Source organism: Girardinichthys multiradiatus, chromosome 7 (assembly GCF_021462225.1).
Source record: "Girardinichthys multiradiatus isolate DD_20200921_A chromosome 7, DD_fGirMul_XY1, whole genome shotgun sequence".
NCBI lineage: Eukaryota > Metazoa > Chordata > Actinopteri > Cyprinodontiformes > Goodeidae > Girardinichthys > Girardinichthys multiradiatus.
The window spans coordinates 19,179,711-19,192,542 of record NC_061800.1 but is presented as its reverse complement, the minus strand read 5'-3'; the positions used below and the strand labels follow the sequence as shown (position 1 = coordinate 19,192,542).

Genomic DNA, 12,832 nt, shown 5'->3' with positions numbered 1-12,832 from the left:
ATAAACTAGACATGATGGATTTGAACAGTTGGACAATCAAAAAAACAAAACAATCAAATGATAGAAAAGTTTGTTGTTAAATAACTGGATTATCTAAGAATATTGGTGTAGTCTCAGAGAAGCGGGAGTCGAAGGATCTAATCTTCACTTTCAGCAACAATGAGGTTCTGTTGCGTTTTCAAGCAATGTACTTCATTGTCCACTGGAACAACTCACAGCTGAGTCTAAAGTGGTCAGAACTGAAATCAGTTCCTCAAAGTCCAAGCCCACCGTTCTCAACCAAAAAAGGGTGGATTCCTCCTCTGATTGAGAGTCCCAAAGGAGTTCAAGCATAGTGTCATGTACATTACAAACACAGCTGTGAAAATACAATATTTATATTGTATTTTTGCGTTTGGGAGAGTGAGATAAGCTGCAAGATCTCGCAAATTCTCACATTGTCCTTGCTACATCTATTATGATTATGCATTTATCCATTTAATGTTTTTTTTTTTTACTACTTGTAATGTAAGAAACTGCAAAATACCTGTAAGAATATTTCAGGTCTAGATTACTACTTCATGTTTTATAGAATGTAATGTGGGTATGAAGCTGAAAGGTTTGAGTTTTGATAAATCTTTAAGGTAAAAACAGTCTCCAAAACATTTGGCATTATATTGTGCTATGTTCATAAGCAGCCCAAGCTTTGAGCAACATTCACCTCTGAGCACCTAAAAATCATATAGAGGACACAACATGAAAAGAGAAAATGTGTCACATTTACACAGAAGGGTCCTGACTTGTTTGTTTGTCCATCTGTTCCTTTGTTTTGAGAATTACTAGTTTTGAACTTACGTATCCAAATGGTAAACTTCAATGCATCACTCTGCAAAGTAGGACTATCTGAAACCTGACAATCTAATTGATTTAATATATTTTTAAGAAGATAAAAGTCTCATAGAGAAGGATCAGATGCAGACATACCTAAAATCTACAGGGGTTGGACAATGAAACTGAAACACCTGTCATTTTAGTGTGGGAGGTTTCATGGCTAAATTGGACCAGCCTGGTAGCCAGTCTTCATTGATTGCACATTGCACCAGTAAGAGCAGAGTGTGAAGGTTCAATTAGCAGGGTAAGAGCACAGTTTTGCTCAAAATATTGAAATGCACACAACATTATGGGTGACATACCAGAGTTCAAAAGAGGACAAATTGTTGGTGCACGTCTTGCTGGCGCATCTGTGACCAAGACAGCAAGTCTTTGTGATGTATCAAGAGCCACGGTATCAAGGGTAATGTCAGCATACCACCAAGAAGGACGAACCACATCCAACAGGATTAACTGTGGACGCAAGAGGAAGCTGTCTGAAAGGGATGTTCGGGTGCTCACCCGGATTGTATCCAAAAAACATAAAACCACGGCTGCCCAAATCACGGCAGAATTAAATGTGCACCTCAACTCTCCTGTTTCCACCAGAACTGTCCGTCGGGAGCTCCACAGGGTCAATATACACGGCCGGGCTGCTATAGCCAAACCTTTGGTCACTCATGCCAATGCCAAACGTCGGTTTCAATGGTGCAAGGAGCGCAAATCTTGGGCTGTGGACAATGTGAAACATGTATTGTTCTCTGATGAGTCCACCTTTACTGTTTTCCCCACATCTGGGAGAGTTACTGTGTGGAGAAGCCCCAAAGAAGCGTACCACCCAGACTGTTGCATGCCCAGAGTGAAGCATGGAGGTGGATCAGTGATGGTTTGGGCTGCCATATCATGACATTCCCTTGGCCCAATACTTGTGCTAGATGGGCGCGTCACTGGCAAGGACTACCGAACCATTCTTGAGGACCATGTGCATCCAATGGTTCAAACATTGTATCCTGAAGGCGGTGCCGTGTATCAGGATGACAATGCACCAATACACACAGCAAGACTGGTGAAAGATTGGTTTGATGAACATGAAAGTGAAGTTGAACATCTCCCATGGCCTGCACAGTCACCAGATCTAAATATTATTGAGCCACTTTGGGGTATTTTGGAGGAGCGAGTCAGGAAACGTTTTCCTCCACCAGTATCACGTAGTGACCTGGCCACTATCCTGCAAGAAGAATGGCTTAAAATCCCTCCGACCACTGTGCAGGACTTGTATATGTCATTCCCAAGACAAATTGACGCTGTATTGGCCACAAAAGGAGGCCCTACACCATACTAATAAATTATTGTGGTCTAAAACCAGGTGTTTCAGTTTCATTGTCCAACCCCTGTACATCCAACAAGAAGAGAGCAAAGCAAATCAATTTATTTTCATTCTGATGTATAGCAAATAGGATATATCAAATCAAGACAATGTTGCTCTGGGATTTACACTAGGATGAAAAAAATCCTGAAATACATAAATAATAGAAAACACAAATCTCAGTGATGTTCTTTGAATAAAGTTAAGAAATAGTTAAGAAATATTCTCCCCCTGAATGTATTGTGTATTTAAATTTAAAGAATACATTCTCTCTGTTCTTTAGTTTCCCAGGATCAGGCTGATTTATTTTAGCTGTGGATACATTTGTCTTAATCTTGGGTATTTCTTTAAATGTTTAAAAAAGTAATTTTTTATTTATTTGATTTCTTGACCAAAAGTGTTTCGCTATTAAACTCACTTAAACTTGCTTTTTCTTAAGCATCCTTGTGAAAAATAAAAATAAGAAAACAAAATTAAAGTAAAGCTACAAGCTGGTCAAATGATAGTGATGGTCTGATTGAACACTGAAGAGAGACACAATTAGGGTTGATGAAGAGCAGCTGTGTTGCCTGTGAATAGAGTTATTCAAACCTCAGAGGTGCTTCTTCTGTCAGGTGGTGTTTGGTGTCATGGGAGGTGTTTGGCTCCTGGGTACTTGTGTGTTGGCTGCCTGGCTCAACAAAGGTTTTTACTGGGGGATCATTATGGTTCAGCGCACAATATTGAACAATACATTGTGTGTACATTGTCCTGTCTTCAAGGTTGTGTTTTCTGGTGGAGGAGCTAAATGGACAATCGCACAATGAAGAGCAGAAGATGCATGCCTGTAAAGGATTGGGTAGGAAAGGAGTAGCATGGGACTTCATGTGTTGTTTATTTTCCCTTTCTCCCCCAAGCTTGTCTTGTCTTGATCCTTAACTGAACTTTCTGATTCCTATAGTCCTACATGAAAATTATGTTTCTTTGAAGACCACAGTGCATCTCCAGTCAACGACTTCCATGTTGAAGAAATGAGCTGAAAAGGGTAAATATTTTGAGTAGGGTCAATTATTCTATCTGGACAACATTCTGGCTGAGAAGTGATCTGCATAGTGACTGCCTTTAACAAGCCTTGGTAACATAGACCTTAATATGGGCTTCTATTTTGTGGTGTACAGTACAACTGGAAAGAAATTAAGTGGATGGGGCTGGGAAACATGATTGGTATGCCTGGTATGGACACAACGTGTCAAGCGACGCCTCCCACGACCACGCGTCAAGTGACGCCGACCACACGTCAGAACTTGGATTGCAATGATTTCATACCTACAGACTTGGGTGGAGAAGTACTAAAACAGATTCCAAGCACAACACAGATTAAAACAAGTCGGGTCACAAGCAGAATACGTTTTTTTTTTGTTTTTTTTGTGTGGGGGGGGGGGACCCTGATTTCACAGATCTGGGCCCGTATTCTCCCTGTCCCCTCAAAGAGCTCTTATCTTAGCCTAAAAATTCTTGGCCAGGATTCTGAGCTTAAGTGTGATTTTGTTCACTGTTGAGAGCAACTCTGCTATGGAGATGACAAATTCCTATCTTAGCGAGGTGTCGTTGACCCTGTTGCTAGGTGTGACACTGTCTTCTAAGGACTGATTAAAGAAACGAAGTGTTCCTACTAATCAATGGAGAGAACTTAACTGATGATGGAATGTAGACTAGATTCAAAAATCTGTAAATCATAAAACTTAGCAAGGTTGAATTGTCACACAGTATGAGAATGTTAACTTATAGTGAATGTAGCTTATTTACACAATCATTATTTTGATCTGCTTATTTACTTGCTGTGCTGGCCATTTTTATATTGCATTTATGTCTTTAATAAAATTCAGTATTTTCACTGTTATAGATTCTTGTTTGGTAAAATTACCAAAACAAAATGTAGGGAAAAAGATGGAGAAAACCAAACTGGACAGAGGAGCAGAGCCTGCTGGTGGAGAAGAGAAGTGTTGAAAGGTAGACTTAGTCCTGGAATCACAGTGTGAACAAAAAGACATTCCCGAGCAGATCAATGCGGCGTTCCCTCTGCTTTCAGCCACAGCTTGGAATGTGAGCAGTGCTGGTACTGCAATCAGAAGCTAGAAAGGAAATTGCAGCACACCAGAGAACTTCTCCACCGATGGGGAGTGTTGTAGATGACAATTTAGGTTTAGACAACTGACATCATATACAAGACAGCAAATACTTAACCCCATTAACATCTTCCTTCTATGTATATAATGCTTATATTAGTGTACTGTATCTTGCCTAGAGTTTGTATATATTGGAATTTTTCTAATTTTACTGTCTGTAAATATTTAAATTCTGTATGATTTTGTTTGTAAATTCTTCCACTTATTTATGGTTATTCTATTTATTTGTCCTTCCTAGTATTACCTTATTAGAGGTGCACCGTTAATCTGTCCTGCTGCTAAAACAATAAAATTTTGCCCCAGATGGTAAAGTTTATCTTCTCTCTATAATAATAATTGTATGATTGTCACATATAAGTTTGTGCTCATTTACTTGACTATTAAGGGGGTAGATCCCTGTGCAGTTGAGCCTCTAGTGTTTTATTAATTGGCTGTTATTCATTGTTCGGAGAATATCTCTTTCTCTGTCTTTCCGCTATCTTCCCTGCTTAAGACACTCTCAGGCTCAATAACTGTCCTCCTCACTACTCTTAACATTTCCTCACATAAGGAGATCTCTTAAGGCCTAAGATGCTTCATGAATCACTTTCATCTTACTGAGAGAAAATTCTAAGAAAAATCTTAGAATTCGAAAAATTCTAAGATTTTTCTTAGAATGACGTCACTAAGAGCTACTTCTGGTTTTACGATTCTTTGTGAATATGGTCCCTGGATACTTATCTCTTATCTGCAGGATGTACTGCAGGAGCTGTAAAATAAAGGATTGGAGAGACTTCTTTTAAAAAATAGGTTGATGAAGCAGCTAAGATTTTATTATGCCATTGGGGACAAAATAACTTATTTGTGATGCAGGCTGGATTCTCAGAAGACAAATGTCATCAAACTGAAGTAACTTATTTTTAAAAATACACGACAGAGTAAGTCTTAACATTTTTTAAAGCCTGTTAAAAAATTAAACTAACAAGTTCTTTGTTGAATATAATTAAAAGCTTAATATTTAGGTTAGCCATAAATGTAGCATGATTTATTTTTAGCAGTACATGACATAATCACCATTTTTTTTTCCCTATTTACAGAAATGTAAAACTATAAGGCAGGTCTATGCTGGTTCTTTGATTGTTGTTTGGCTTGACTTGCTAAATGAATGATGGGATTTCAGCGTAGCACATCCAATGGACCCACCTAGTTGATTTTATTGTGACTATGCTACACACTTTTAAAAGATAACTCAATGAATATGATACTTGTTTGCAAAGGGTCAATTACTATTTTTATCATCTGATCTCTGTATTTGCTGTCTTGCATTCTCAAACAGATTGGCTGTTTACTGTCTCTTTATTCCTGAGAACTTGTTACAGTAAAGGAATATATTCTAATAGACTCTTATTCAAATGTTCTGTGTCATGCTTTTTGTCTTTGAAAGTAAATTTATTGTTTGGACAAGTCTTGAGTATTTTAAAAGTAAGCTAGAACTTCCATTTGCAGCCAAGTAATTTATCTCAAGGGAGATAAACTAAACTTAAAATTATTTTCAGCGACCATAAAAAGTACATTCTGTGCATTTTGACCACATTACCTGGTTCAATGTTCTTTGACCAAGAGTGACCTCCAGTTGGTAATGAGTAAACTGAAGTAATTGCATAATAATTTTAACTCATAATTCAGGTTTTAATAAATGTTAAGACATCATCAAAATAATTTGTTGACACATTAATATATTTGAATATATGTCTTCATTGTATTTGTAACAATTTTTGTGGAAACATCGCATATCTAAATATGTATCCAACTAAATATTTATTTACTTTGACCCTTGATATTGGGTAACGCAGTCTCTGCTAAGATATAAGCCTGTAGGAAATGCAGTCCTCTAAATTAACAAATATAAACATCTCATCATATAAGTAAGTATAAAAAATACAAAGACTCTAGACAGTCTTGTGGGAAATTGTTGATTCATTAATTATCTGTCTGATGTACTTTTTGTACATATCTTTCTTATGTTTATGTCTTACTGTTTTTTCGACAGTTGGCACTCGCTGGGTCGTCTTTGCTGCCACAAACTACAAACTCTCCCATCATGCTTTGTTCTGTTGTGACGTCAGGTCAGCTGACCCTTGCTGTTCGCTGGAGGAAGATGTCGGTGACGACCTACCAAAAGATGAAGGCCGGTTTTACCTTGGGGTTTGCTCTCTGCTGTCTTTTCTCAGCAGGTAGGAAGTGTCCAAAGATAAATACTCATTTTTCATAGTTTTACGAACCTTCCTCAGTTTATTTCTAACGTCGCGGCCTCCTGTGTGGGCTCAGTATGCAGCCGACAGGTCGCCAGTCCGTTCAGAAACATTGTTAGCATCGTCATTTAGCTTTTTCTGTTATTCCCGTGTTGGGGTTCCTCTGTCAGTGAGGACGATGCTGTGTAAAGTACTCCATCTAAATGCTTTTGTCAAACTATTCAGCTTCGGATCATCTAGTTTATCTAACAGCTAAACAGAACTCTTGCCTTTTGACTATTTCAATGCCAACGATAAGGTTGAGAATGTGTCGTTTATTGAAGTTAAAATGATATTTAATGGACATTTTTAAGTGATTTACAAAAATGTGTCTAGTTTCTGGTTATTAATAATTAGTCTGTGCTGTCATGTGACACATCGTTGTGAGCTACTAGTTCCTCCTCCCTTTGCTGCTGCTCCATGTCACGAGTGTATTTCTCCATCCACGGAGCTGCAATGATAACTTTGTTGCCAAGATTTCACGTTCACTTTGGCCTGCAAAGTTGTGAAAACTATAATAAAATGTGTTTAGGTTTACTTATTAATAAAGTGCTCTTCAGTGCAAACTTTCTCTTTTTTATTTGAATGGCTTGGAAGGGTTTTCCACTTTTTCACATTTTGTTTCATTACAACCACAAACTTCAATGTATTTTATTAGAGGTGCACTGATTTCAATTTTCTGGCCGATCACCTATTACGGATCTCTTAAAAAGCCTGGCCTGCCGATTTTTTTTTTTTTTTTAACTAACTGACAGATGTTACAAGGTTACAACATACCTTCAAAGTGCCGATCTTATTTTATTCAAAAACATTGAACAATACCTGCAAAACAATGCAAACTTGTTTTAAATGTACACAAGGCAGTGCTCTCAAATGTTCAGAGCATTGTAGTTCCTTTAGTCTTTCATTTTTTACATTTTTAAAAGAAACAAAACTTACACATTAGGTTAGACAAGTTAATATGATTGGTGGATAAGATCGGTTTCCCATGTAAATATCGACCAATCGCCGATCTCCTAAAATTAAGGAAATATGGGCCAGCTGCTCAATCGGTGCAACCCTATATTTTATATTGGGACTTTATGTGATAGACTAACACAAAGTAGTGCTTGATTGTGAAGTGCAAGGAAAATTATTCAAACTGTGGCCTGCATTTGTATTCAGCCCCCATTGCATTCATAGCTCCAAATAGACACTAATCCAACCAATCTGACAAGGCAAACACAAAACCGTTGTTTGGAGGTACTTTACCAATAAGGCCGATCGACAGGAGAAAAAAAATAATGCTGAAGATGCCACATGCTAGTGATGGTAAAGTTAGGACATTGATGTTTGAGAGCAACTTAAAAAGGTCAGTAAAGCTCCTGTATCTGCAGCAGTGAAGTAGTAAACCTAAACAACACAAACTAACGCTTTCTGTTTAAATATTAGCTTTACAGACAGCCCGATGACGGTTTTCTGTCGGCCTGAGGTCCCCCATCAAGATGCTGTTCTGCTCCGTTCTACTGCAGTTTGAATTAATGCAGGAAAATGTTGCTGTTGGTTCAGTCAGCTACTAAATACAGAAGCAACGAAACAAACCACTGTGCCCCTTGGTTACACAGAACAAATATGTTTTGTATGCGTCCGATCCATGTTTGTGTTGAAACTCAGATTGTTTTAGTATAAAATGATCCTTTATTAAAATGTATTTGTATCAACATCATATTCAATAAAAATATTTTCATGCTGTAATAAATCTTATTTTATCTTAACTAGAAGAAGATTTTGTCACTGTTTTGAAAATGGTATCAAGTTTCTTTTTAGTATTGTGACAACCCTAATAAGTACTGCGGCTGTTGGATGCCGAGAACATCTGTGAACAAATTGCGTCATAAAGAAGAGACACAGCGGGTCAAAGTTCATTGAATGTAAATACTTCTGCAAAAATCCATCGTATAGAAAGAGTGGAATCCTTGATTTAAACTGAATTTCTGATTAATATTTAGGAAATATGCGGCTATTAAAGTTCAGGAAAATGAATTTTAAACATGAGTTCTGTCAGAAGTCACATATTCATGCAGTTGTTACATGGTTCGCCTCATGATACAGTCTAACATGTATTTATTCTGTAGGTACAAATGAGGACAAATTCACATTTCAGAGCCCTTCCAAATTGCCATGATGCTATTCATTCTGTTTATATTTATTTTTACTCAATTCTGTGCAGACAATTCAGTCACAAAATGTTTATAACACAAGGGTATAATTTTAAATGGAGCATTAAACTCTATTTTTGGAGCTTTGTAGCATATTGGGTTGGGATAGCTGTAGCTGTTTTGCCTTATTAGTACTAAACTAAACATTGGTCATTTCTGCAAAATAAAATCTCAAAAAAAGTCTTGTATTAAGCCATCTTGTTTTGCTTCGGTTGACAAGCCTATGTGTTCTCCAGGTGTTAGTGGGGACAGCTTCACAGTCCTTCAGGCTCCGGAGTTTGTGTCTTTTCAGAAAGGCGACTGGCCAGTTTCTGGAGAGAAAGTCCCTGATGTGGTGGCTCTGACTATGGGCTTCTCTGTCCAAGAGGTGTCTTGTTGTTTATAATAAAGAAAAAAATATCGGTTGGGGTTTGTGTTTATGGAGCTAAAACATGCGGTGTCTTTTTGTTTGCACAGGATCTGATGTGGCCTGGCCTCCAGGCTGGTCCATTGTTCCAGCGTCCCCGGGCCAATGTGTTAGTGGTGGTCAGAGGAATCGACAGCCTGTCTCTGCCTCAGGCTGTGGCCTCTTACCCCCTGGAAAATGTAAGTCAGACACGTCTTGCAGAAAATGGGTTAAAACCTACAACGTAATGAGAATAAGTCTGCTCAGTGTGCTGTTGGCTTACCCTCTCTCAGCCAGTACCCTTCACTCTGGATGGTGTTGCAGAGACGGTCCACTCTTTGTTTTCTGAGTACACGCCTGTGGTGCTACAACTGGCTCCAAGTGAGGAGGTAAAAAAGAAATCAGCTTACACAGAACAGAAACGACAAATCCGTTGAAATATGCTTATTTTTCATATCATTTACTGCTGTTTTGACTTTTGCAGCGCCTGTACATGCTTGGCAAGGCCAATGCTGTGTTTGAGGACCTTCCAGTGACCTTACAGCAGATCCGTGCTCGCCTGTCCCAGGATGGCTCTGTGCTGACTTCTCTTCCCCTCAACTCTCTTAGCAGAAATTCTGAAGTTAGTGTCTAATATTCACAGTGCATATTCACTTCATCTGCCCCTATTGTATTGTAAATGTGAAACCAAAATATTAAAGGACTGATTTGAAATTGAAAAAGATTTTCTCTCTATTATATTGCTCCAAACAAACTTCACACCATATATTTTCTACTCTTTTGTTTTGTGTCCTAGGCTGATTTACTCTTCCTGTCTGAGGTTCAAGTATTGCATGATATCACCGCTCTGGTAAGTTCCCACTTATAGCATAGATCCCTCCTTCTGTCTTAGTAATGAAATTAGTCAGTCAGGTTTGAATCTGGTCTTCCCCTCTTGTAGCTCCAGAGGCACAGACATTTGGCCAAGGACTTCTCCCCTGACCTGTACTCTCTGGAGCTGTCTGGCTTGGAGGAGCTAAGTCGTCTTTACGGCAATGACTCTCCTCAGTACCGCGATGCAACAGCCATTCTTGCTTCTGTGCTCCAGAAGGTAAGTAGGAGGTCTGAAGGAATAAAACGAATGTAGACATGATCTTTAATTTACCTCAGTTTTAACCATGCCCTTGCTTTCATTGCAGTTTGGAGAGGACATGTATCGACTCTATGGCAACAGGGCTATGGTGGAGGTTGTTACTGTCAAAACATTTGAAGCTCCTTTGACCAGAAAGTCTCGTTCAATCCTGGAATCTAAACAGATTGTAAGTCTAAAAGGATGCTTAGTGCCAACACTCATTCAGTTATTTAATGACAAGTAGGTAGTTAAACCATTTATACCAAGAAACCTGACGCAGGAGCGGAAGTGGTGCTGGGGTAAAACACATGACCCATATTCAGAGACTTTAGTCCTCAACGCAGCTGTTGTGGGTTCTGCTCCTGACCAAGGCGACCTTTGCTGCATGTCTTACCCCTTTCTCAACCCCTTTCCTATCTGCTTACTGTCAAACAATTAGAAAAAAAGGCAACCAGTGCCCCCAAAAAAGAACCTATCGTCATGCTTAAAATTACAAAAAAAACGTTTGCTTACAAAAAATACACAAAGTGTATTCAATGAGTTTGTCCAAAAGTTTTAACAAAATATTGGGAAGCATTAGTAGCATTTGTTTGCTTTATGAGTTTTTAAAAACCTGTTTTCTATTTGTGAAAACACAAAACCAGCTTTATGCTGGGTCCTAACTCTTACATTTATTAATCTCATATTTAGGCCTTAAAAAAATCTTTGAAAAGCCCAGATTTTCTATAATACTTATTTTTGTATGTTGTAATCCTGACTGTGATTGATAGTTAGTTACTCTCTGACAGCACTACAATCCCTCTTTAATCTTTAATACGTCTTCCATTGAAATTATATAGGTCTTTTTAAGGTCTGAATTCACTGAAGCTTGGAGAAGCTCTACAAACATTATTTCAGTTCTTTGGTATGAGGACTATGTGAAATTGAGACCAGCATGAGAACTACAGTATAAATACTGGTCACACCTGGGCTTAATATTTCTACTCTAAGATTATTCAAAACCCAGTTGTTGAGAAAAAAAAAACTAGAGGAATTGCTAACTTTCTCTAAAATATTGAAAACCTTCTGTGTATTGTCATGCCTTGGGAGCTTATTGTGAGCAGCTCCCAACTGAAAATAAACCTATTCCTACAATTTTAATGTATTTATTGGGAATAAATGATAGAACCATATCTGCTGTAGCATTTTGTGACTTTCTATTCTTCTGTAGAGCTTATGGGTTAATATGCAAGCAGTTTTTATTGTCAATACGATTTCTCATTATCGTTATAGAGTGGTCAGATGGGAGTGTTTGTTTTGGTTAGCTGAGAAAGCAAACAGGGTATGTCCCAGGTTGGTCTTGGTGGTCATTTTGTACATCCAGTCAGGATTAACCTTCAGTGACAGCCCTAATCATTTAGCCACCTACTATTTCATTTCTAACAGCGATTACTGAACAGTACTGTAAATATACAAGTATGTGTTTTGGTTTAGTTGGAATGACTGCTATCTGTCAGTGTTCCAGTTTGAACACAAACTGGATATTATGTTTTTTATGAATAGAGTATTTGTTGCAGGACTGTGTTGTCAGCCTGCATTATTTTTAAGTAGCTCTACCTAGTAACCGCCATATAACCAACTGCTTTGAATAAATGTATTAATATATGTTAAATATTTTCAGAGTAACCCGGGCAGTCCTTACAACCTGGCCTACAAGTACAACTTTCAGTACGCTGTGATCTTCAACATCGTGCTCTGGTTGATGATCGCTCTGGCCCTGGCCGTCATCGTCATTTCTTACAACCTGTGGAACATGGACCCAGGATATGACAGCATCATCTACAGGATGACCAATCAGAAGATCAGGATGGACTAGGTTCTGCTGTCACCACACCCTGCTGCTTCCTTAGATTTCTCTAGTGAATATTTGTTTGTGTGAGGTCCTGTGTAGTAAAAAAAGACAAAATAAAAACCCGTCTGTGACAGTTTGACCAGAGGAAGAGCACAACTATGAATAATCTTTGAGTGTACAGCACTGATATCAAAAAATGTTGACATGAAATGATACCAGAATACATTTTGTCCGCATTAAATTAGTGGCCCTTAAGCTGGTCTGGAGCAATGATATCCCCTGGAGAGTACACTGAACAAATTTTTCCTTCCTCCTTTCAGCTTCACGGCTCAAATCATTCCTTTAATTTCTAACATTTTCCTCCTTGGTGATTGCAAGTGTATTTTTTTTATTGTAAAAAATGTGTTATGAATGAAGTTAGATTTGTCTGGTTTCTTTGTTGCTGCTGTAAAAGGTTTAAGTTAAAGAAAAGTCTGTGTATATACTGAATATAGAAATGTATGAGAATCTATCGTCTGGTTTTGGTGTGCTTCTCCAAACAGCAGGTATTTGTTAAATTGTATAAAAACCTGACCCTGATATTTGCCATTAAAAAGGAAATGGTATGAAAAAAGCTCTAAACTGCAATAAATGCTTAACAATAAATTATTACATGTA

At 38.1% G+C, this 12,832-nt stretch overlaps 1 protein-coding gene and 1 long non-coding RNA gene across 2 annotated transcripts; both read left to right on the top strand.

Annotated features, from left to right (window-relative positions):
• Positions 1 to 2,801: 2,801 nt before the first annotated feature.
• On the top strand, positions 2,802 to 4,684 carry LOC124871941. Its single transcript, XR_007039166.1, has 3 exons — positions 2,802 to 3,053; positions 3,156 to 3,239; positions 3,373 to 4,684. It is a non-coding gene; the product is annotated as an uncharacterized LOC124871941 (long non-coding RNA).
• Positions 4,685 to 6,438: 1,754 nt separating this feature from the next.
• Positions 6,439 to 12,832, top strand: atp6ap2 (ATPase H+ transporting accessory protein 2). The gene is made up of 9 exons (XM_047371574.1): positions 6,439 to 6,593; positions 9,085 to 9,215; positions 9,305 to 9,433; positions 9,527 to 9,622; positions 9,718 to 9,855; positions 10,030 to 10,083; positions 10,174 to 10,323; positions 10,412 to 10,531; positions 12,005 to 12,832. The coding sequence occupies exons 1-9, from the start codon at positions 6,461 to 6,463 to the stop codon at positions 12,197 to 12,199; spliced, it is 1,146 nt and encodes a 381-aa protein (XP_047227530.1). The 5' UTR covers positions 6,439 to 6,460; the 3' UTR covers positions 12,200 to 12,832.